Source organism: Salmo salar, chromosome ssa27, assembly GCF_905237065.1.
Source record: "Salmo salar chromosome ssa27, Ssal_v3.1, whole genome shotgun sequence".
In the NCBI taxonomy this organism is placed as follows: domain Eukaryota; kingdom Metazoa; phylum Chordata; class Actinopteri; order Salmoniformes; family Salmonidae; genus Salmo; species Salmo salar.
This window is the reverse complement of record NC_059468.1, coordinates 36,958,566-36,982,061: the sequence shown is the minus strand read 5'-3', so window position 1 is coordinate 36,982,061 and position 23,496 is coordinate 36,958,566. Positions and strand designations below refer to the sequence as shown.

The 23,496-nt window shown below is 41.5% G+C and overlaps 2 protein-coding genes across 3 annotated transcripts in view; both read left to right on the top strand.

Moving 5' to 3' along the window:
- The first annotated feature begins 654 nt into the window (after positions 1-654).
- LOC106589024 (RNA-binding protein 43) lies at positions 655-7,717 on the top strand. 2 transcript variants are annotated; one of them, XM_014178664.2, is made up of 4 exons: positions 655-912; positions 4,566-4,748; positions 4,903-4,991; positions 5,315-7,717. In XM_014178664.2, the coding sequence occupies exons 2-4, from the start codon at positions 4,568-4,570 to the stop codon at positions 6,158-6,160; spliced, it is 1,116 nt and encodes a 371-aa protein (XP_014034139.1). In that variant the 5' UTR covers positions 655-912; positions 4,566-4,567; the 3' UTR covers positions 6,161-7,717. The 2 variants fall into 2 exon arrangements, with proteins under 2 accessions (XP_014034139.1, XP_014034141.1); XM_014178666.2 differs by having other exon boundaries at positions 679-912; positions 4,561-4,748.
- Positions 7,718-15,101: 7,384 nt separating this feature from the next.
- The window catches only part of LOC106589038 (unconventional myosin-Ig), an 84,284-nt gene continuing 75,889 nt past the window's right edge, over positions 15,102-23,496 (top strand). Inside the window, exons 1-3 of the mRNA XM_014178690.2 lie at positions 15,102-15,317; positions 18,817-19,025; positions 23,199-23,292. Of these exons, the coding sequence (XP_014034165.2) occupies positions 15,223-15,317; positions 18,817-19,025; positions 23,199-23,292 (398 nt within the window). The 5' untranslated portion in view covers positions 15,102-15,222. The remainder of the gene's footprint in view (positions 15,318-18,816; positions 19,026-23,198; positions 23,293-23,496) is intronic.

The window sequence follows — 23,496 nt, the reverse complement described above, 5'->3', positions numbered from 1 at the left end:
TATTGGATTCTGGTCATACAGGAGTTTATGGGCATGATGTAGTAGATCTAGTAAAACACAAAGAGCAGAGACAAATAATATTGTGGATTTACAGGTGCAGTTGTTCAGAGGGTAAATTAAAACATTGATTCGGAAAAATGGGTTAGATTGCTGACAGAATGGGATGAAATTAGTAAGGTCAGACATGTTTATAGTACAAGGAAATCTGTACGGTAGATAGTGTCATATAATGGGAACAGAAGGGAAGAGGTTATGCTGTGTAGGATGATATTAGGGCATACGGGATTGTATTCCTCTTCAAATTTGATAGGGAAACATGGTACTGGAATGTGTAATGGATGCATGCTAGAGGAAACGGTGAACATTTATTATTATTTTGTGAAACGTGTGATGTAGAAAGGGAGAGGTTGTTTGATAGGGTCAGAGATGTTGGACGGGAATGGGGAGTGGGTGGTATTTTGGGTGTGGGTGATGGGAGTAGTGAGGTTAGTTTAGAGAATATATTGGTATAGATAGGGCGTGACTGGCCTCACACTCCAGTGCAGTAGGTAGCGGTGTAAGCACCTGTCAGTTGGTTGCCATTCGCCAATATAACTTAAAGAAATAGAGGAAGAAGGAGGAGGTAACGATCGTCCCAGTGCATTTCGAGAGAAACGAAAGTGGAAGGTAGTCAGCAGCATCGCCATAGACTTTGCTGCGTTCACTCTGAAATGTCCGAGTTGCTAACTGGTTATAGTTATACACGAGCCCGCGGAAATGTACGAGTTTCCTAGTTCTGATTAGCACTTGAACGCGGCATCAGTCTATACGTGACGCTGACAACTTTTCACTTTCGGTTTTCTCCAAATGCATAGTACCACCATACCTCAGTGGTGACGACCGTATTTTCAACAAACCGACAACCCGATATAGGTAAGTTTGGTTCAAATGACAACTTTTTGAAGGAAAATAAAAACATGCTTGCTGTTAATGCATAATAACTTACCTCAAAAGTATATTTTCAGTGTTTTCTTAGTGAAAAACGGGAGAGTGAAATTGGGAATCGGATTACAATATTGCCAAACATAAATCACATTGAGAGAACGTAGGTAACTCAGATCCATACAGTTCATTTAATGCAATAACATTACCTGCTGTCAATAGAATTTCAGTTACATTCCAGTTCTTCACGTTACACTGCTAAGTACCACAGACCAGAGTTTTTTATGATCTTTCGAGTTGCTATGTGTCAATATATATATATATATTCAAAAACCCTTACCGTGTACCTACTGTATGTTTTTGCGTGCCGTTCTTTGTATTCTGAAATCCATACATTTTAATAAAACGTTAATCAATCAAATATAACCACCGACTGTACTTCTTCAGGATTTGGTTGGCAGATCGCATCCAACTTTTATAGTTGTATACACCGCCACCTACTGTACTGGTGTGTGATGCCATTCACGACTTATCTACATTCAATTCTTGATACGGTAATACAACATTGGGAAAAAGGAAAATTGCCCTGCCAACTAATAGCCCTCACAACAACAACAAAAAACACCACCCCTTCCACTATTTAACCCGATCTAAACTTCTATTTTCTGTGACTTCTGATCCATTTCTGCAGTATAATTGACAACCATGGCTATGAATGCTAAAAAGCCCACCTTACTGAAGCACATATTCTTCCCATCACTCTCTTGGTCTCTGCCTACTCACAGGAATCCTCTCAGTATCCCTCACCCTGTAACCGTCTTCCTCTATCACTCAAATCAAATTGTATTGGTCGCATACATATGTTATTGCAGGTGTAACAAAATGCTTGTGTTCCTAGCTCCAACAGTGCAGTAATATCTAACAATACACACAAATCTAAAAGTAAAATAATGGTATTAACAAATATAGAAATATTAGGATGAGCAATGTCTGAGTCCAAAGTGTGTGTGTGTGTGTGTGTGTGTGTGTATGTATGTATATATATATATGTGTGTATATATATATGTGTATATATATATATATATATATATATACACAAACAAAGGTATGTGGACACCCCTTCAAATGACTGGTTTTAGCTATTTTAGCCACACCCATTGCTGATGTGTATAAAATTGAGGACACCACCATGCAATCTCCATAGACAAACATTGGCAGAAGAATGGTCTTACTGAAGAGCTCAGTGACTTTCAACGTGGCACCGTCATAGGATGCCACCTTTCCAACAAGTCAGTTTGTCAAATTTCTGCCTTGCTAGAGCTGCCCCGCTCAACTGTAAGTGCTGTTATTGTGAAGTGGAAACATCTAGGAGCAACAACGGCTCAGCCGCGAAGTGGTAGGCCACACAAGCTCACAGAACGGGACCGCCGAGTGCTGATGCATATAGAGCGTAAAAATTGTCTGTCCTCGTTGGCAACACTCACTACCGAGTTCCAAACTGCCTTTGGAAGCCACGTCAGCACAATAACTGTTCGTCAGGAGCTTCATGAAATGGGTTTCCATGGCCGAGCAGCTACACCCAAGCCTAAGATCACCATGTGCAATGCCAAGCGTCAGCTGGAGTGGTGTAAAGCTCGACGACTTTGGACTCTGGAGCAGTGGAAACTCGTTCTCTTGAGTGATGAATCACGCTTCACCATCTGGCAGTCCGACAGATGAATCTGGGTTTTGCGGATACCAGGAGAACGCTACCTGCCCTAAGTGCTTAGCGCCAACTGTAAAGTTTGGTGGAGGAGGAATAATTGTCTGGGGCTGTTTTTCATGGTTCGGACTAGGCCTCTTATTTCCAGTGAAGGGAAATCTTAATGCCACAGCATAAAATTATATTTTAGACGATTCTGTGCTTCCAACTTTGTGGAAACAGTTTGGGGAAGGTCCTTTCCTGTTTCAGTATAACAATGCCCACGTGCACAAAGCGAGGTCCATACAGAAATGGTTTGTCGAGAATGGTGTGGAATAAGTTGACTTCCCTGACCTCAACCACATCGAACACCTTTGGGATGAATTGGAAGGCCGACTGCAAGCCAGGCCTAATCGCCCAACATCAGTGCCTGATCCTCACTAATGCTCGTGACTAAATAGAAGCAAGTCCCCGCAGCAATGCTCCAACATCTAGTGGAAACCCTTCCCAGAAGAGAGGAGGCTGTTATAGCAGCAAAGGGGGGACCAACTCCATGTTAATGCCCATGATTTTGGAATGAGATGTTTGACGAGCAGGTGTCCACATACTTTTGGTCATGTAGTGTGTGTGTGTGTGTGTGTGTGTGTGTGTGTGTGTGTGTGTGTGTGTATAATATGGCTGCTCTAAATTCTTTTGACCAGCAGGTGCCACTAGTGTACACTGTGTTGATCAAAGCCTCGAGTAATGAACCTAGTTGACACAATTGGCTGAAAAACCTCAACGCTTCCGAATGATTCGTGTCCATCACTAGTTATTGACGCATAGCGACTCAAAGGAGTCAGAGGTTAATATAAAAAAACTCTAGTCTGCTCTCAACTCCGTGAGAGGCCGGCAGATTGCGATATTGAGTCGTTTCGTCTTACCGTCCAAATGGAACTTATGCAGCCGGCTATACACTCGCATCTAGGGCCCTATAAAATCCACATTGTGGACAGAATCACGTAATCCAGACATTAAAATAGAATTCAACCATATTTAAAAAAAAATGGACTTTGTAGGAAATCAACAAAAACAATTGGACTTATTGGAAAATGCATTAATTTGCGAAGTGAGTCGTAAGACATTAACAAAATACATCAGTGATTTGTATTTTCATGGAACTTTCTGAAACGGCACAAGAATGCCACAGTCTGTGTGTATTTGCACACTTGTCTACACTTTGCACATCCGTTAGCGATGATTCTAATGATAACCTTCTGTTAGAAACGGAAAGGCTTTCCCAAAAACCTTCTCAAATGAATGTTAATTAACCTACCTAGCAGAATGATTATTTGCTTCAAACCAGGTGGCCATTTTACAAACTCTGCAATCACATGAGTGCTACAGAAACACTGCTTAGCCAAACAATGGTCTCTTCCTGGTGCACACTTGGTGCACACAATATCTTTCTTTTTTTTCCAGACCTCTAAAATGGTCTCCTGATGTGGTTTAAACATTGTTGTGGACTTAAAACATTCTATTCTGAAATGTTTTCTTTTTGAAACCTGAAACTAAAACGGGGGAAATGGATATCTGGAAAAACTGAATGGAATTTGGGGGAAAAAATAAACGGAATCAGGTAAAAAATGAAACAGATTTTATAGGGCCCTACTACGTATCCCCTGTGGACCGGATGGTACATAAAACATTCTGCATTCAGGCTGCAACGCCATCCATTTCCTCCTTATTAACTCGAGTTAATGTCTAGAAGGTGGGAAAAAAACATGGAAAATATGCCAACTTTCTTTACGAAACACCATTTTCCACCTCCATGCTGGATTAGCTAATACTAGTCCCGGATGTTACATATCACATTCAGCCAATCAGGTTACAGCAGTCTGATAGGTTGTAGTTTAAAAATAAGACTGCTGAGGTGGTGTCACCTGTGGTCATTGCTCACCTCTATGTCCTTTTGTCAGTATAGTCATGGAGGGAACATCCGTGGAGGTTCTTGGCGTTCCCGACGATATCCTTGCCACTGTTAGAATGGTCGACAAGCTCACAATACACTTCCAACGACCAAGGAACGGGGGAGGAGAGGTGAAGAGAGTACAGTTTCCAGCCTACAGCCCAGGACAGGCCTTTGTCATATTTGAGGAACCAGAAGGTAGGCTTATCAAATGGATAAAACTACAGATATCTATTTTAGGTACACATAGCCTAATATTAATTTGTGATAATGTACTATTTGCTACTGAATATATGGATACATTTGTGGAAAAACCATGTCATTCATCTAACAACGTACTTCTCTGTTGCAGTGGCTGCTCGTGTTTTGCAGGAGACCCATGTCTTAGAAGTGGATGGACAACACTTTCCTCTTAAAATCAGGAAAGCTGACAGGCCTGAGGTAGTAAAAAGACCCATATTGCAATCCATGTCCTCTTAAAAAGTATGGTTACAATTGCCTTTTATTGAACCTTTAATTTACCAGGGAATAAACTCTTGAAGTTAGATTACTATTTTTCGAGTTGAGCTGGCAAGAGGTCAGGACAAAGTAGTCAGCATGTATATACAATACTTTACATTTAAAACAATTAGTGGTCAACAACATTTTCCTCCAGTGTTCAAGTCGTTTGCAGGTCATTCCAAGACCAATGAGGGTTGCAGAGGAATGATATTTTTCTCTTTGTTTTATTTATGTGTGTGTGTGTGTATATGTGTGTGTCGCAGGTGGACATGCCAGTCAAGGCCAATCTGGATGTGAGCATGTTCTCCATTGACAGCGAGAAGGCGCTCCAGCCTGTGAACGAGATTCCCCATGGTCAGCTACCCATTCAGGGCTCCTTCCAACTGCAGCAGGTCTTACCCCAGGACACAAACACCCTGCGCCACAGCAGCCCTTCCCCATCCAGTCTCAATAGCCATGCCTCTGGGGCCATTTCCAAATCCTCAATCCGCTGCAACCCATTTCCCAGCCGACAAGCAACGGGGTATGTTGGGGACAACTTGACCCATATGAGGAACCCATCCCCCAAGCCAGTGGAACCCATCTCCCAGACCCAATCTTGCAGTGAGGTCTTCTTCATAACAGACGCAGATGTGCTCAGTTATGCCCTGTGCGTCAGGAAAAAGGACATTGATTCCATTCTTGTAGGCCACACAACTCAAATGGATGTTAAGCCAGCTGACAGTTCAGACCTCCGCTATGTTTTCCTTAAAGGGAAGAGTCCAGAGAGGGTTATGGAAAAGCTGCAAGTTTTTCTCACCAAGCTTCATTTAAGACTACGAACTCAAGAAATCCCACTATGGACACTCGATCGCGACCGACAGGTTAGAATTCATGAACTGGTTCAGAAGTATAATATAATTTATCCCACTGTCCTCGTCAATCAGGTTGGAGATCTCCTCCGCCTTGTAGGACCTTCCAAGGAAAGTTATGAGATGAAGCAGAGGCTCCTGGGAAAACCCATACACCTGCTACCAGCTGGGCTAACAGGGAGGGTACTGGACAGGAGTGCCCATAGTGCTCCTGGCCCAGTACCTGACCCTGTGTCTGCTACTGCACCAGATTACTAGTAAATTAACTACATTTTGCAGTAGCTTGGTGGTAGTGGAGCTAAATTCAAATCTAGATAGTGTTTGCAGTAGTTCATTACTTGTTGTCATGTAGCAGTGTAGCTAACTACTGGAACTACATATTACGTTTTAGCCATGTAGTGGTGTAGCTAACTACTGGAACTACATATTACGTTTTAGCCATGTAGCGGTGTAGCTAACTACTGGAACTACACACTACATTTTAGCCACGTAGCGGGGTAGCTAACTACTGGAACTACACACTACATTTTAGCCGTGTAGCGGTGTAGCTAACTACAGGAACTACACACTACATTTTAGCTGTGTAGCTAACTACTGGAACTACACACTACATTTTTGGCTAAAATAAAATGAGTGAAGTAGGCCATCATTTCCATTTTTTGGCATCAGACCAACCTGTTTCTCACTTGAAACATAGTTTTTGTGTTTAGGCTAAATTACACATTCTGTTAATATATGACCCCAAAGTGATCTCTTGCAATTTGTAGTCTGACATTTCAGATTTAGATATGATACTTTTTCAAAAAGTAGTTTGGATGTAGTGAACTACTTTTTCAAAATAACTTTAAGTAAACAATTTTTCTTAACTTCTTCCAGTGTGAGGTAATTGGTAGCTTGCTAAACTATCTTATCTGAGTAGCTTTCCCAACACAGCAAAATACCAGGGTGAGCCTGGCTCTCGTTCATCCCAGGCAAAGCTATTCTCTGTCCTGGCACCCAAATGGTGGAACAAGCTTCCAGTTCTCCCTAAAAATCAGGACAGCTGAGTCACAGCCCATCTTCCGAAAACATCTGAAAAGCCACCTCTTCAGTATCTTTAACACCCTTGTTGACACCTACCACTACTCTTTTCTTACTCGCTTTGATCATTCATTGAGGAAAAATGTACTGACTATGACTGTGTCATGTGGTTGTCTCACCTAGCGATCTTAAGATAGATGCACAAACTGTGCAGTGACTCTGGATAAGAGCGTCTGCTGAATGACAAAAATGTCATGTTTAATGAACATGGAAGGGTTGTACAAGGGGCTACAGTAGGCGCTGTGCCCTCTACACCCACTCCCATTCACAGGGGAAGAAGTCACTCTGATTCCCCGGCGAAAATAAAAGAGCTTAGAGTTACACGGGAGGTCTTGAGGCATGTAAGGTCAGATGATGTGGTGGTGCCCTCTGCTGGAACTCAAATGCCAGTGGTGAAAAAGAAGTTCCAAAATGTCCTACTAACAATAGAATGGAAGAATGTGCTTTCAATCAAGAAAAAGCCCTAGCAGGTTACTAGTTAGATACAGACACCTGTAATGAAAGTGGCTTGGCCTGTTTATTTCTTGAATGTCTTTAATTTCATAATATGATGTGGGGTAAAATGTTCAATTCACATGTATACACATTTTGTTTTGTAAGATTTTTTTCTTCTTGGACAAATTCATTTCTGTATTTTCTAATATTTTCTTTCTCATGATATGAATCTATTCTAAATGTGGTTTATTTTTGTTTTGAGCGATTGAGGGCAATAAAAATATATTATATTTGTGTTAATTGATCCTTTAAATATATGCTGATGCAAAGGCTGGTAACTATACTCTAGGAGTGGACTTTGTTAATCTACCGTATCTGTTTTGATTATGTGGAGCAATTATTTAGAGATGATCTCATCTTGTTTGTGTGGAAACTGTTCCTGAAATGTGGTCACTTCAACTCCTCACACACACACACACACACACACACACACACACACACACACACACACACACACACACACACACACAAGACTAAAATCAACACATCATGCTCTAGTTTGACAATTTCTTTCGACTTGTCATTGTCTCCACGTTTCTCGTCAGTCTGTTGCTAATGGCAGTCTGTTGCTAATGGCAGTCTGTTGCTAATGGCAGTCTGGGTCCATGCGTTTGCCTTAGTATCTGCCTTAGTACTGTGCTTGTTCTTGTCAGACTGATTCTGAGTGTTAACTTCTGGACCGGGAGTTTTGTGAATGGTGATGGACCCAGAAGCAGATGAGAGAGGAAGTGCTCACCAGCCTGCCCTCTGCGTCCCTTCCTGTGCAGGAAGTGAGGCGGCCCCACGCAGTCGACATGACACACAAAGCACACTGAAAGAGAGAGGAAGTAGTGATCAGAGTTGAGCAGGTTAGGAGGGGGTGAGAGGTAGTGCAGTCTATTAGAACTACTTTAAAACAGCATAGATCACTTTTAGAATGCTCACTGATAATCAAGCCTTTCGAGAAGCAAAAACAACACTCCAGTGCACTTCAGGAAGTAAAGGTCACATACAGAAAACGAATGTATCCAGAGCAACCTCTTGATTGACATTGTTAAATTGGCTTTAGCAGTGTTACTACAATGTGTTGTTTAATCAATGAGAGCCATGAGGCTTTATGTTAAACGCACGCGCCAATTGAAATCCACTTTCTCGAGCTGTAATAGATATAGAAATAGATACTTTTGTACCCGTTTCTTCCAGCATCTTCACAAGGTTCTTTGCTGTTGTTCTGGGATTGATTTGCACTTTTCGAACCAAAGTACGTTCATCTATAGCAGACGCGTCTCCTTCCTGAGCGGTATGACGGCTGCGTGGTCCCATGGTGTTGTCGGGTTCACCTAGGGGTCATGAAAAGGGCTGTACAAATGTTTGATGTATTAGAATAATTGATTTTGCTCATGTTATAGTAATAGAAGGGGAGGGGTTATAAGACCCCTCCCTCCTTACATTTATAGGGTCCTAGACTACAGATTAACAATATAGATTCATTGTAGAGGTTTAGTATTCCACAATTGTTTTTTTTGTTCTCTCTCTCTCTCTCCCTCTCTTTCTTATAAAAAAGGCCCCTCTGAGTGTTGGAGATAAGAGACTAGTCAGACATTCCATAATAAATCAACTTTGGGGAGTGGATATTTACTGCTAAGTTTTAGATAACACTAAAAGTCATTGTTTACATAGCTTGGTAGGCAGGGTTTTGGTCTCAGGAGTAAAAAGGTAACGACGTAGACAATGTAAAATGCTGTTTTTATATATAAATATGAACTTTATCGAACAAAAGAATGCATGTATTGTGTAACATGATGTCCTAGGTGTGTCATCTGATAAAGATTGTCAAAGGTTAGTGCTGCATTTAGCTGTTTTTTGGTTATTTGTGATGCATGTGGTTGGTCGGAAAATGGCTATGTGGCTACTTTTACGATATACTCCTCTAACATAATCTAATGTTTTGCTTTTGCTGTAAAGCCTTTTTGAAATCGGACAACGTGGTTCGATTCAGGAGAGGTGTATCTATAAAACGATATAATTTGAATTATTATTATTATTTTTTTAATTATTAAATTTCGTTATGCTAATGGCGATATGATTTTTCGCTGGAGGCCGCACAGGGGTTAATAAAGGTTTTTGAATGATTTAATGAAAGATATTGTCATAATGCTAATTTCACAAATGAACGAATGACTTACAACGACATAAGAAACGAACCCTAACAGTGTTCATACTTGCGTACTATTGTTTGTTCAGATGAACGTGGTACCTTCAGGCGTTTGGAAATTGCTCCCAAGGATGAACCAGACTTGGGGAGGTCTACAATTTTTTTTATGAGGTCTTGACTGATTTCACCCTCCTACCCTACATTATATATCACTACCTTAACCCTACATGATATATCACCACCCTAACCCTACATGATATATCACCACCCTACCCTACATTATATATCACCACCCTAACCCTACATTATATATCACCACCCTAACCCTACATGATATATCACCACCCTACCCTACATGATATATCACCACCCTAACCCTACATGATATATCACCACCCTACCCTACATGATATATCACCACCCTACCCTACATTATATATCACCACCCTACCCTACATTATATATCACTACCTTAACCCTACATTATATATCACCACCCTAACCCTACATGATATATCACCACCCTACCCTACATTATATATCACCACCCTACCCTACATTATATCACCACCCTAACCTACATTATATATCACCACCCTACCCTACATTATATATCACCACCCTACCCTACATTATATCACCACCCTACCCTACATTATATATCACCACCCTAACCCTACATGATATATCACCACCCTACCCTACATTATATATCACCACCCTACCCTACATTATATCACCACCCTAACCCTACATGATATATCACCACCCTAACCCTACATTATATATCACCACCCTAACCCTACATTATATCACCACCCTACATGATATATCACCACCCTACCCTACATATATCACCACCCTAACCCTACATGATATATCACCACCCTAACCTACATTATATATCACCACCCTACCCTACATTATATCACCACCCTACCCTACATGATATATCACCACCCTAACCCTACATGATATATCACCACCCTACCCTACATGATATATCACCACCCTAACCCTACATGATATATCACCACCCTAACCCTACATGATATATCACCACCCTACCCTACATTATATATCACCACCCTAACCCTACATTATATATCACCACCCTACCCTACATTATATATCACCACCCTACCCTACATGATATATCACCACCCTACCCTACATTATATATCACCACCCTACCCTACATTATATATCACCACCCTACCCTACATTATATATCACCACCCTACCCTACATTATATCACCACCCTACCCTACATTATATATCACCACCCTAACCCTACATGATATATCACCACCCTACCCTACATTATATATCACCACCCTACCCTACATTATATCACCACCCTAACCCTACATGATATATCACCACCCTACCCTACATTATATATCACCACCCTACCCTACATTATATATCACCACCCTAACCCTACATGATATATCACCACCCTAACCCTACATTATATATCACCACCCTACCCTACATTATATATCACCACCCTACCCCTACATGATATATCACCACCCTACCCTACATGATATATCACCACCCTAACCCTACATGATATATCACCACCCTACCCCTACATTATATATCACCACCCTACCCCTACATGATATATCACCACCCTACCCTACATGATATATCACCACCCTACCCCTACATGATATATCACCACCCTACCCTACATGATATATCACCACCCTAACCCTACATGATATATCACCACCCTACCCTACATGATATATCACCACCCTAACCCTACATTATATATCACCACCCTAACCCTACATGATATATCACCACCCTAACCTACATTATATATCACCACCCTACCCTACATTATATCACCACCCTACCCTACATTATATATCACCACCCTACCCTACATGATATATCACCACCTTAACCCTACATTATATATCACCACCCTACCCTACATTATATATCACCACCCTACCCTACATTATATATCACCACCCTACCCTACATGATATATCACCACCCTACCCTACATTATATATCACCACCCTACATGATATATCACCACCCTACCCTACATGATATATCACCACCCTACCCTACATTATATATCACCACCCTACATTATATATCACCACCCTACCCTACATTATATCACCACCCTAACCCTACATGATATATCACCACCCTACCCCTACATTATATATCACCACCCTAACCCTACATTATATATCACCACCCTAACCCTACATTATATCACCACCCTAACCTACATGATATATCACCACCCTAACCCTACATGATATATCACCACCCTACCCTACATTATATATCACCACCCTTACCCTACATTATATATCACCACCCTAACCCTACATGATATATCACCACCCTACCCTACATTATATCACCACCCTACCCTACATTATATCACCACCCTACATGATATATCACCACCCTACCCTACATATATCACCACCCTAACCCTACATGATATATCACCACCCTACCCTACATTATATATCACCACCCTAACCCTACATTATATATCACCACCCTAACCCTACATTATATATCACCACCCTACCCTACATGATATATCACCACCCTAACCCTACATGATATATCACCACCCTACCCTACATGATATATCACCACCCTACCCTACATTATATATCACCACCCTAACCCTACATGATATATCACCACCCTAACCCTACATTATATATCACCACCCTAACCCTACATTATATCCACCACCCTACCCTACATTATATATCACCACCCTACCCTACATTATATCACCACCCTACCCTACATGATATATCACCACCCTAACCCTACATGATATATCACCAGCCTACCCTACATGATATATCACCACCCTACCCTACATTATATATCACCACCCTACCCTACATTATATCACCACCCTAACCCTACATGATATATCACCACCCTACCCTACATGATATATCACCACCCTAACCCTACATGATATATCACCACCCTACCCTACATTATATATCACCACCCTTACCCTACATTATATATCACCACCCTACCCTACATTATATATCACCACCCTAACCCTACATGATATATCACCACCTTAACCCTACATGATATATCACCACCCTAACCCTACATGATATATCACCACCCTACATGATATATCACCACCCTACCCTACATTATATATCACCACCCTACCCTACACTGTTTGTATTCGGCCATATTTCCAGTTGCAATGCAATGAATAAATGCGGTGGTATGTGCTTTCAGTTTTGTGCGAATGCTGCCCTCAATCCACGGTTTCTGGTTAGGGAAGGTTTTAATAGTTACAGTGGGTACAATATCTCCTTTACACTTCCTTATAAACTCACTCAATGCGTCAGCATATTTGTCAATGTTGTTCTCTGAGGCTTCCCAGAACATTTCCCTGTCCACGTGATCGAAGCAGTCTTGAAGCGCAGAATCTGATTTGTCAGACCGGTGTTGGATAGACCTAAGCACGGGCGCTTCCTGAATTAGTTTCTGCCTATAGGAGAGGAGCAACAAGATGGAGTCATGGTCAGATTTGCCAAAAGGAGGGCGGGAGAGGGCCTTGTATGCATCACGAAAGTTAGAGTAGCAATGGCCGAGCGTGTTACTCGCTCGTGTACTGCAATCGATATGCTGATAGAATTTAGGTAGCCTTGTTCTTAAATTAGCGTTGTTAAAATCCCCATCTACAATAAATGCAGCCTCAGGATATATGGTTTCCAGTTTGCATAAAGTCCAGTGAAGTTCCTTGATGGCCGTCTTGCTATCCGCTTGCGGGGGGATATACATGGCTGTGACGATAACCGAGGAGAGTTCTCTTGGGAGATAATACGGTTGGCATTTGATTGTGAGGAATTCTTGGTCAGGTGAACAAAAGAACTTGAGTTCCTGTGTGTTGTTACAATTACACCATGAGTTGTTAAATATACACTTCCATGCTTCTTCTTACCGGAGAGATGTTTATTCCTGTCGGTGCGATGCACTGAAAATCCCATTGGCTGTACTGACTCTGACAGCATGTCCCAAGCTAGCCATGTTTCCTTGAAGCAGAGTATGTTACAATCCCGGATATCTCTTTGTAAAGCAACTCTTGCCCTGATTTTGTCAACTTTATTAACTAGGGACTGGACATTAGTGAGTAATATACTCGGAAGCGGTGGGTGGTGTGTGCGCATCCGAAGCCTCACTAGAAGACCACTCTGGCACCCTTTCCTCCGGCGGCGTTGTTTTGGGTCAGCCTCTGGAATCAGTTCAAATGCCCTGAGAGGTGCAGACAAAGGATCCGCTTTGGAAAAGTCGTATTCCTGGTCGTAGTGCTGGTTGTGCTGGTAAGTTGACGTCTCTCTGATATCCAGTAGTTCCCGGCTGTGTGTAATAACACTTAAGGTTTTCTGGGCTAACAACGTAAGAAATAATACATAAAAAAACAAAATACAGCACAGTTTCCTAAGGACTAGAAGCTAAGCTGCCATCTCTATCGGCGCCATGTTACACCGATCCTTTTACAGGAAATGCCTTTATCCTTCCAAGGAAATACCCTGATCCTTCCCAGAAAATACCCTGATCCTTCCAAGGAAATACCCTGATCCTTCCCAGGAGAAGAGAGCATTTTGTCCTAAAATGTACAGCTAATTTACAGGCTTAATTGTAGATTGTTGGCAGTGGATCGAGCCTCTGTGTCTCAGTGTTCAGTTGGTTTTCTTCTTCTTAATTTCAGATCAAGTATCTTTATGGAGTGGGGTCTTTCTATGGAAGAGAGATAGAAAAATAGATAGATACACAGACAGAGATAGAGAGGGGGGAGAGAGGAAAAGTGAGAGGTGGAAAAAGAGAGGGGAGAGAGAGGGGGAGGCTAAGAGAGATACAGTATGACTTTCTTGTTCTCATAGGCCTCTGCAACGGTTCACTCAGTGGTTTTCCTCTGAAACAAGGAGGTCTGGAGGCCTGTGGCAGGAAGAGAGAAAGAGAAGATGGAGGATGCATAAGTGTTTTCTGTGTTTAATGATAGTTCTTCGCTGTCCCATTATATATATACCCGCCGTGCATGCGCACACACACACACACACGCACACACACACGCACACACACACACACACACACACACACACACACACACACACACACACACACACACACACACACACACACACACACACACACACACACACACACACACACACACACACACACACACACACACACTCACACACACACACACACACACACACACACACACACACACACACACACACACACACACACACACACACACACACACACACACACACACTACAGAGAGGCCGACCACAGCCCTCATTGACTTGACTAAGCAGCACCCCACACCACAAAAGAACAGAGTTATGCCACACCCACACCCACAACACAGCACACTGCCTCAACTCCATTTTCACTACCGGGCCCCAGCAGCACTAGCCTATTCTGCCTGCCTGCCTGCCTGCCTTCGCTTCACTTCTCTCTCTCTTCCCTAGAGTCCTCTACTCTCTCTCTCTCTCCCCTAGAGACTTCCGTTCCTCTCTATCTTTTTTGTCATTCTGTCTGTCCGTCAGGATGGCAGCGCTGGAGGGCCTGGAGTTTGGGAAGTCTGATTTTGTCCTTCTGGATGAGGTGAACATAGAGCAGTTTATGGAGAACCTGAAGCTGAGGTAAGGCCTAATTGTAGAGAGACTGGGGTAGAGAGTATGTAAGGACTGATGGTGACTCCGGTCGAGGAGTGGAGGTTGAGGAGGAGGAAGAAGGTAAAACACAGGGATGGAGATGAGAGGAAGCTGTCATGGTGGCTGTGGCACAATGGATATCTTTATCAGCTCTCAGTCCCCTCAACCTCGCAACATTAGCAACTTTTCAGTGCCTCCCTTATCCTCTAAAACTCTAAGGCATGGGGGTAGGTCATACCATGGATTAATACAGTACATTTTGAAAGTATTCCGACCCCTTGACTTTTTCCACATTTTGCTACGTTACTGCCTTATTCTAAAATGGATTTAAAAAAAATATCCTCATCAATCAACACACAATACCCCATAATGACAAAGAAAAAACTATTTTTTTAGAATATTATGGAAATGTATAAAAAACAAAACAGAAATACCTTATTTATATAAGTATTCAGACCCTTTGCTACGAGATTCTAAATTGAGATCAGGTGCATTCTGTTTCCGTTGATCATCCTTGAGATGTTTCTTCAACTTGATTGGAGTCCACCTGTGGTAAATTCAATTGATTGGACATGATTTGGAAAGGCACACACCTGTCTATTTAAGGTTCCACAGTTGACAGTGCATGTCAGAGCAAAAACTAGTTCTAAGGAGATCTAAGGAATTGTCCATAGAGATCAGAGACAGGGTTGTGTCGAGGCATAGATCTGGGGAAGGGAACCAAATAATGTCTTCAGCATTGAAGGTCCCCAAGAACACAGTGGCCTCCATCATTCTTAAATAGAAGAAGTTTGGAACCACCAAGACTCTTCCGAGAGCTGGCCGCCTGGCCAAACTGAACAATCGGGGGAGAAGGTCCTTGGTCAGGGAGGTGACCAAGAACCCGATGGTAACTCTGACAGAGCTCCAGAGTTCCTCTGTGGAGATGGGAGAACATTTCAGAAGGACAACCATCTCTGCAGCACTCCACCAATCAGGCCTTTATGGTAGAGTGACCAGACGGAAGCCACTCCTCAGTAAAAGGCACATGACAGCTCGCTTGGAGATTGCCAAAAGGCATGTAAAGTATGGAGTTTACACAAATGGAGTTTACACATTTTAGATAATTGACATTAAAAAAAATATATTTTTTTAAAAATAGTTTTACAAGCCTGTTAAGCGTTTAAATGATATCAAACTCAACCCAACTCAAAACTCAGTCCATGATAAACTAGATTCTCTGGTCTGATGAAACCAAGATTGAACTCTTTGGCCTGAATGCCAAGCGTCACATCTGGTGGAAACTTGGCACCATCGCTACGGTGAAGCATGGTGGTGGCAGCATCATGCTGTGGGGATGTTTTTCAGTGGCATAGGCCGGGAGACTAGTCAGGATTGAGGGTAAGATGAACAGTGCAAAGTACAGAGAGGTCTGTGATGAAAACCTGGTCCAGAGCGCTCAGGACCTCAGACTGGGGCGAAGGTTCACCTTCCAACAGGACAACGACCCTGAGCACACAGCCAAGACAACACAGGAGTGGCTTTGGGACAAGTCTCTGAATGTCCTTGAGTGGCCCAGCCAGAACCCGGACTTGAACCCAATCGAACATCTCTGGAGAGACCTGAAAATAGCTGTGCAGCGACCCTCCCCATCCAACCTGACAGAGCTTGAAAGGATCTGCAGAAGAATGGGAGATACTCCCCAAATACAAGTGTGCCGAGCTTGTAGCGTCATACCCAAGAAGACGAGGCTGTAATCGCTGCAAAAGGTCCTTCAACAAAGTACTGAGTAAAGGATCTGAATACTTATATAAATATGATATTTCAGGTTTTTTTAAATACATTTGCATTTCTCTAAACCTGTTTTTGCTTTGTCATTATGGGGTATTGTGTGTAGATTGATGAGGGGGAAAAACCAATTTAATCAATTTTAGAATAAGGCTGTAACGTAACAAAATGTGTGAAAAGTCAAGGGGTCTGAATACTTTCTGAATGCACTGCATTGGATTTTGAATTTGAGGACTTCTTTAGGTATCAAGCATATATATATATATATATATATATATATATATATATATGTATGTATGTATGTATGTATGTATGTATGTATGTATGTATGTATGTATGTATGTATGTATGTATATGTATATATATATAAAAATGATAAAATATTGAATTTGGCCTGTACTAGTATTGCCGATAGAAATGATTAAAACATTCATAAATGTCAAAAAGACTGTCAATTTAAAAAATAATAAGGAATAAGGTTTTGAAGTGTCTGTCCTATATCTAGGAGATATCAAATCAAATCAAATGTATTTGTCACATACACATGGTTAGCAGGTGTTAATGCAAGTGTAGCGAAATGCTTGTGCTTCTAGTTCCGACCATGCAGTAATATCTAACAAGTAATCTACCAATTCCACAACAACTACCTTGTACACACAAGTGTAAAGGAATGAATACGAATATGTACATAAAAATATATAAATGAGTGATGGCCGAACGGCATAGGCAAGATGCAGAAGAAATAACACATAAAAAAACTAAATACTGCATAGTTTCCTAGGAACGCGAAGCGAGGCGGCCATCTCTGTCGGCGCCGGAAAGCTCAGGAAATATTTTAGGTTGAACCCATATTTAACCCCTTATTTTTGTTGCCACAAATCTACCTCCATACTTCCATTAGTTTTTATGGGTTACCTTCAGACGAGTCCCTTGACACTTGTAGAGGTCATAAAGAAACCCGTTTGGATGTTTTTGTGAGAAGACACCTTTTAAACACCTTTATAGCTCGGCCAACTTCCACCGCAGATGCGGAAGGTTACATAGGAGGAATTGATGGATTGACGTTTTTGTTTAGTAGGTCATTTAGTTGATTTATTGTAACTTGTGATATATATCCTACATTTCTGCACAGAAATAGGCAATTATGTTTAATATCAGCAGGATAGGTGCCACAAGTAAAATCAATACCCAGGCAAGTTAAACAAGGTGGAGGAAGCAACTCCTCTTGAGACACAATTTGTACATACTTCCTGTTCTCACTTCCCATGCTTCCTGTTCTCACTTCCCATCCACGTCAATTCCTATGCTTTTGGGGTGTGTTCGTTTTGAGAGTAGGTGAGAGTGGGAGGTTTGAGTTTAGATGCACAAATATGTGTGGTTTTTATGTTAGGGTGTTTCTCTGTGAAATGGCCTACCCTGTTGCTGTGTAAACGTTGCTCTCACCACAATGGGCAAGGTGTTGATGGGGTGGAACCTTACTGTTGAATGTGGTTTGAGTGTGTGTGTAGGCTATACATAGAAGCATTGCTGTGGCACAAATGATTATTGTCCACCTTGTTGTCACAGCGTTATTATCACAAGTTGGCCGTTTCATATCAAAAGTATTTGTTCTGTTTTCCTACATTTCTATTTGGGAAGTTAAAATTCAAGCCTTTTCAAAAATATAAAAAAGCTAAAGTAGCGTCAGCTCTGTTTTGTGTTTGTCTGTGTTCCTTGGAAGGTTTGAGAATGCCCATATCTACACCTTCATAGGAGAAGGGGTAGTGTCAGTCAACCCTTACAAACAGATGGACATCTACGGGAAGGAGGTCATCAATGCTTACCGCGGCCGGGAGCTGTACGAGAACCCTCCCCACCTGTACGCTGTGGCCGACGCTGCGTACAAGGCCATGAAGAGACGGGCCAAAGACACCTGCATCGTCGTTTCAGGTCTCTCACACTCCATTTTACACAACACCGCACACCTCACACTCCAATCATCAATCATAATTTACCTCCTTGAGTCCTGCAAGCCTGTTTGACCTTGGTTAGCTGGTTCTGAGAGGGTCAGAGAGCATGGTGAACGGATAGTTAGGATTTTACATATCTGGCTAAATATCTCAGTGTTCTGCTCACTAAACATTTCAGCCTTCTGCTCACTAAACATTTCAGCGCTCTGCTCACTAAACATTTCAGGGTTCTGCTCACTAAACATTTCAGCGTTCTGCTCACTAAATATCTCAGTGTTCTGCTCACTAAACATTTCAGCGTTCTGCTCACTAAACATTTCAGCGTTCTGCTCACTAAACATTTCAGCGTTCTGCTCAGTAAACATTTCAGTGTTCTGCTCACTAAACATTTCAGCGTTCTGCTCACTAAACATTTCAGCGTTCTGCTCACTAAACATTTCAGCGTTCTGCTCACTAAACATTTCAGCGTTCTGCTCACTAAACATTTCAGCGTTCTGCTCACTAAACATTTCAGTGTTCTGCTCACTAAACATTTCAGCGTTCTGCTCACTAAACATTTCAGTGTTCTGCTCACTAAACATTTCAGCGTTCTGCTCACTAAACATTTCAGCGTTCTGCTCACTAAACATTTCAGCGTTCTGCTCACTAAACATTTCAGCGTTCTGCTCACTAAACATCTGTTCTGCTCACTAAACATTTCAGTGTTCTGCTCACTAAACATTTCAGCGTTCTGCTCACTAAACATTTCAGCGTTCTGCTCACTAAACATTTCAGCGTTCTGCTCACTAAACATTTCAGTGTTCTGCTCACTAAACATTTCAGCGTTCTGCTCACTAAACATTTCAGCGTTCTGCTCACTAAACATTTCAGGGTTCTGCTCACTAAACATTTCAGGGTTCTGCTCACTAAACATTTCAGGGTTCTGCTCACTAAACATTTCAATGTTCTGCTCACTAAACATTTCAGCTTTCTGCACACTAAACATTTCAGCGTTCTGCTCACTAAACATTTCAGTGTTCTGCTCACTAAACATTTCAGGGTTCTGCTCACTAAACATTTCAGCGTTCTGCTCACTAAACATTTCAGCGTTCTGCTCACTAAACATTTCAGTGTTCTGCTCACTAAACATTTCAGCGTTCTGCACACTAAACATTTCAGTGTTCTGCTCACTAAACATTTCAGCGTTCTGCTCACTAAACATTTCAGGGTTCTGCTCACTAAACATTTCAGGGTTCTGCTCACTAAATATTTCAGCGTTCTGCTCACTAAACATTTCAGCCTTCTGCTCACTAAACATTTCAGCGTTCTGCTCACTAAATAACAAAGAGGTCCGCAATCACTTTATGCAAACATCATCATACCATTCTGTCTGTCACTATCTATCTGACTGGTTCCTCACTTCTCCAGAACATGATGCGTATTGGTCTCCACTTAATGTTGGTGAAATGGGCTTTTCTTAGTTACACTAACTCATAATGTCCTGTTTCCTCATCTACTGTGTGTACTTATAGCAGGCTATTGATGCAGGTTAGCGTTTTTCTTCACAAACCTTGTTCTGGAGCCAGCTCTGCAGAGTGGTCCCTAGCTGGGACACCCACAAAGTCAACAAATCTAATTTTAAACCTAACCCTAACCTTAAATTAAGCCAAAGAATTTAATAAAAAATCATGAATTTGACAATATAGCCAATTTAGACTTTGCAGCTGGCTTATCTATGGGAAATTACTCAGTTCTGCCTCCAGTACAAGAGTCATGACAATAAATGTCAACCTGCTTACATTAGTCACATAAAGAGGAAGAGTAACATCATGGTTGGTGACTGACAGTAGAGACACACTTTAAAACCTCTACAGGATAGGTGGGTCTCGCGCGGGAAGGTTGAGCTAAAGTAGGCAAATGCGATGAGCATGAGGTTGTAAATAACAAGAGAATTTCCCAGGACATAGACATATCTGATATTGGCAGAAAGCTTAAATTCTTGTTAATCTAACTGCACTGTCCAATTTACAGTAACTATTGCAGTGAAAGTATACCATGCTATTGTTTGAGGAGAGTGCAGTTATGAACTTGAAAAGTTATTAATAAACCAATTAGGCACATTTGGCAGTCTTGATACAACATTTTTAACAGAAATACAATGATTCATTGGATCAGTCTAAAACTTTGCACATACTCTGCTGCCGTCTAGTGGCCAAAATCTAAATTGCGTCTGGGCTGGAATAATACATTATGGCTTTTCTCTTGCATTCATTATCTTTTACCAGATCTAATGTGTTATATACTCCTACATTAATTTCACATTTCCACAAACTTCAAAGTGTTTCCTTTGAAATGGTATCAAGAATATGCATATCCTTGCTTCAGGTCCTGAGCTAGAGGCAGTTATTTTTGTAATTTTAGGCGAAAATTGAAAAAAATGGCCCGATCCATAAGTTAAGGTAGATTCATGCCATAAATAAACTTCAATTTACATCACATGATCTTATATCGTAGAAGTGCAAATAAATACAGTACCAGTCCAAAGTTTGGACACACCTACTCATTCAAGGATTTTTCTTTATTTTTACTATTTTCTTCATTGTAGAATAATAGTGAACACATCAAAACTATGAAATAACACACATGGAATCATATGTGTATTAAACAAATCTAAATATATTTCAGATTCTTCAAAGTAGCCCACTTTGCCTTGACGACAGCTTTGCACACTCTTGGCATTCTCTCAAATCAGCTTCATGAGGTAGTCACCTGGAATGCATTTAATTTAACAGGTGTGTCTTGTTAAAAGTTAATTTGTGGAATTTCTTTCCTTCGTAATGTGTTTGTTTCCTTCGTAATCAGTTGTGTTGTGACAAGGTAGCGTGGGATACAGAAGATAGCCCTATTTGGTAAAAGACCAAGTCCATATTATGGCAAAAACAGCTCAAATAAGCAAAGAGAAACGAAAGTCCATCACTTTAAGACATGAAGGTCAGTCAATCTGCAAAATTTCAATAACTTTTTGAACATTTCTTCAAGTGCAGTCACAAAAACTATCAAGCGCTTTCATGAAACTGTCTCTCATGATGACCGCCATAGGAAAGGAAGACCCAGAGTTAACTCTGCTGCAGAGGATAAATTAATTAGAGTTACCAGCCTCAGAAATTGCAGCCCAAATAAATGCTTCACAGAGTTCAAGTAACAGACTCAACTCAACATCAACTGTTAAGAGGCGACTGCTTTAAATCAGGCCTTCATGGTTGAATTGCTGCAAAGAAACCACTACTAAATGACACCAATAAGAAGAAGAGACTTGCTTGGGCCTAAAAACATGAGGAATGGACATTAGACTGGTGGAAATCTGAAGAGTCCACATTTTTGATTTTTGGTTGCAACCGCGGTGTCTTTGTGAGACGCAGAGTATGTGAACAGATGCTCTCCGCATGTGTGGTTCTCACCGTGAAGCATGGAGGAGGAGGTGTGATGGTGTGGGGGTGCTTTGCTGGTGACACTGTCAGTGATCTATTTAGAATTCAAGACACACTTAACCAGCATGGTTACCACAGCATTCTGCAGCGATACGCCATCCCATCTGGTTTGAGCTTAGTGGCACTATCATTTGTTTTCAACAGGACAATGACCCAAAACACCTCCAGGCTGTGTAAGGGCTATTTGACCAAGAAGGAGAGTGATGGAGTGCTGCATTAGATGACCTGGGCTCCACAATCACCCGACCTAACGAATTGAGATAGTTTGGGATGAGTTGGACGGCATTGTGAACGTAACGCTGCCAACAAGTACTAAACATATGTGAGAACTCCTTCAAGACTGTTGGAAAAACATTCCTGGTGAAGCTGGTTAAGAGAATGCCAAGAGTGTGCTGTCAAGGCGAAGGGTGGCAACTTTGAAGAATCTCAAATATAAAATGTATTTTGATTTGTTTAACACTTTTTAGGTTACTACATGATTCCATATGTGTTTTTTCCTAGTTTTGATGTCTTCACTGTTATTCTACAATGTAGAAAATAGTAAAAATAAAGAAAAATTCTTGAATGACTAGATGTGTCCAAACTTTTGACTGGTACTGTATATCTACTAATATATATCTGGTTGCAAAACCCGCTAGTAATGTACATGAACTGCCACATACATGTACATGTACTGTGTGTCCCAGGTGAGAGTGGCGCAGGAAAGACAGAGGCTAGCAAGTACATCATGCAGTACATCGCAGCCATCACCAACCCCAGCCAGAGAGCAGAGGTCGAGAGGTGAGTCATCAGTGTTAAAGGTCAACCAGGAGGTGTCACTGGGTTCAGAAGGTTCTGAGTAGGTTCTGAGGAGGCTCCCTTGTCCCCTGTTAAATAACACTATATATTTGACTGGGTTAGAGTGGAGATTCTGGAAAGACATACAGCATATGCTGCATCAGTGGCAATGTTAGAGACAGCCTATAGGGAGGAGGTTGGAGACGG

What these genes read in the sequence shown, in the direction of transcription:
- LOC106589024 (XM_014178664.2), top strand. Translation starts at nt 4,568, where the DNA reads ATGGAGGGAACATCCGTGGAGGTTCTTGGCGTTCCCGACGATATCCTT. An exon ending in CATATTTGAGGAACCAGAAG is followed by an intron (nt 4,749 to 4,902) that starts GTAGGCTTATCA and finishes TCTCTGTTGCAG; the next exon opens with TGGCTGCTCGTGTTTTGCAG. An exon ending in GGAAAGCTGACAGGCCTGAG is followed by an intron (nt 4,992 to 5,314) that starts GTAGTAAAAAGA and finishes TGTGTGTCGCAG; the next exon opens with GTGGACATGCCAGTCAAGGC.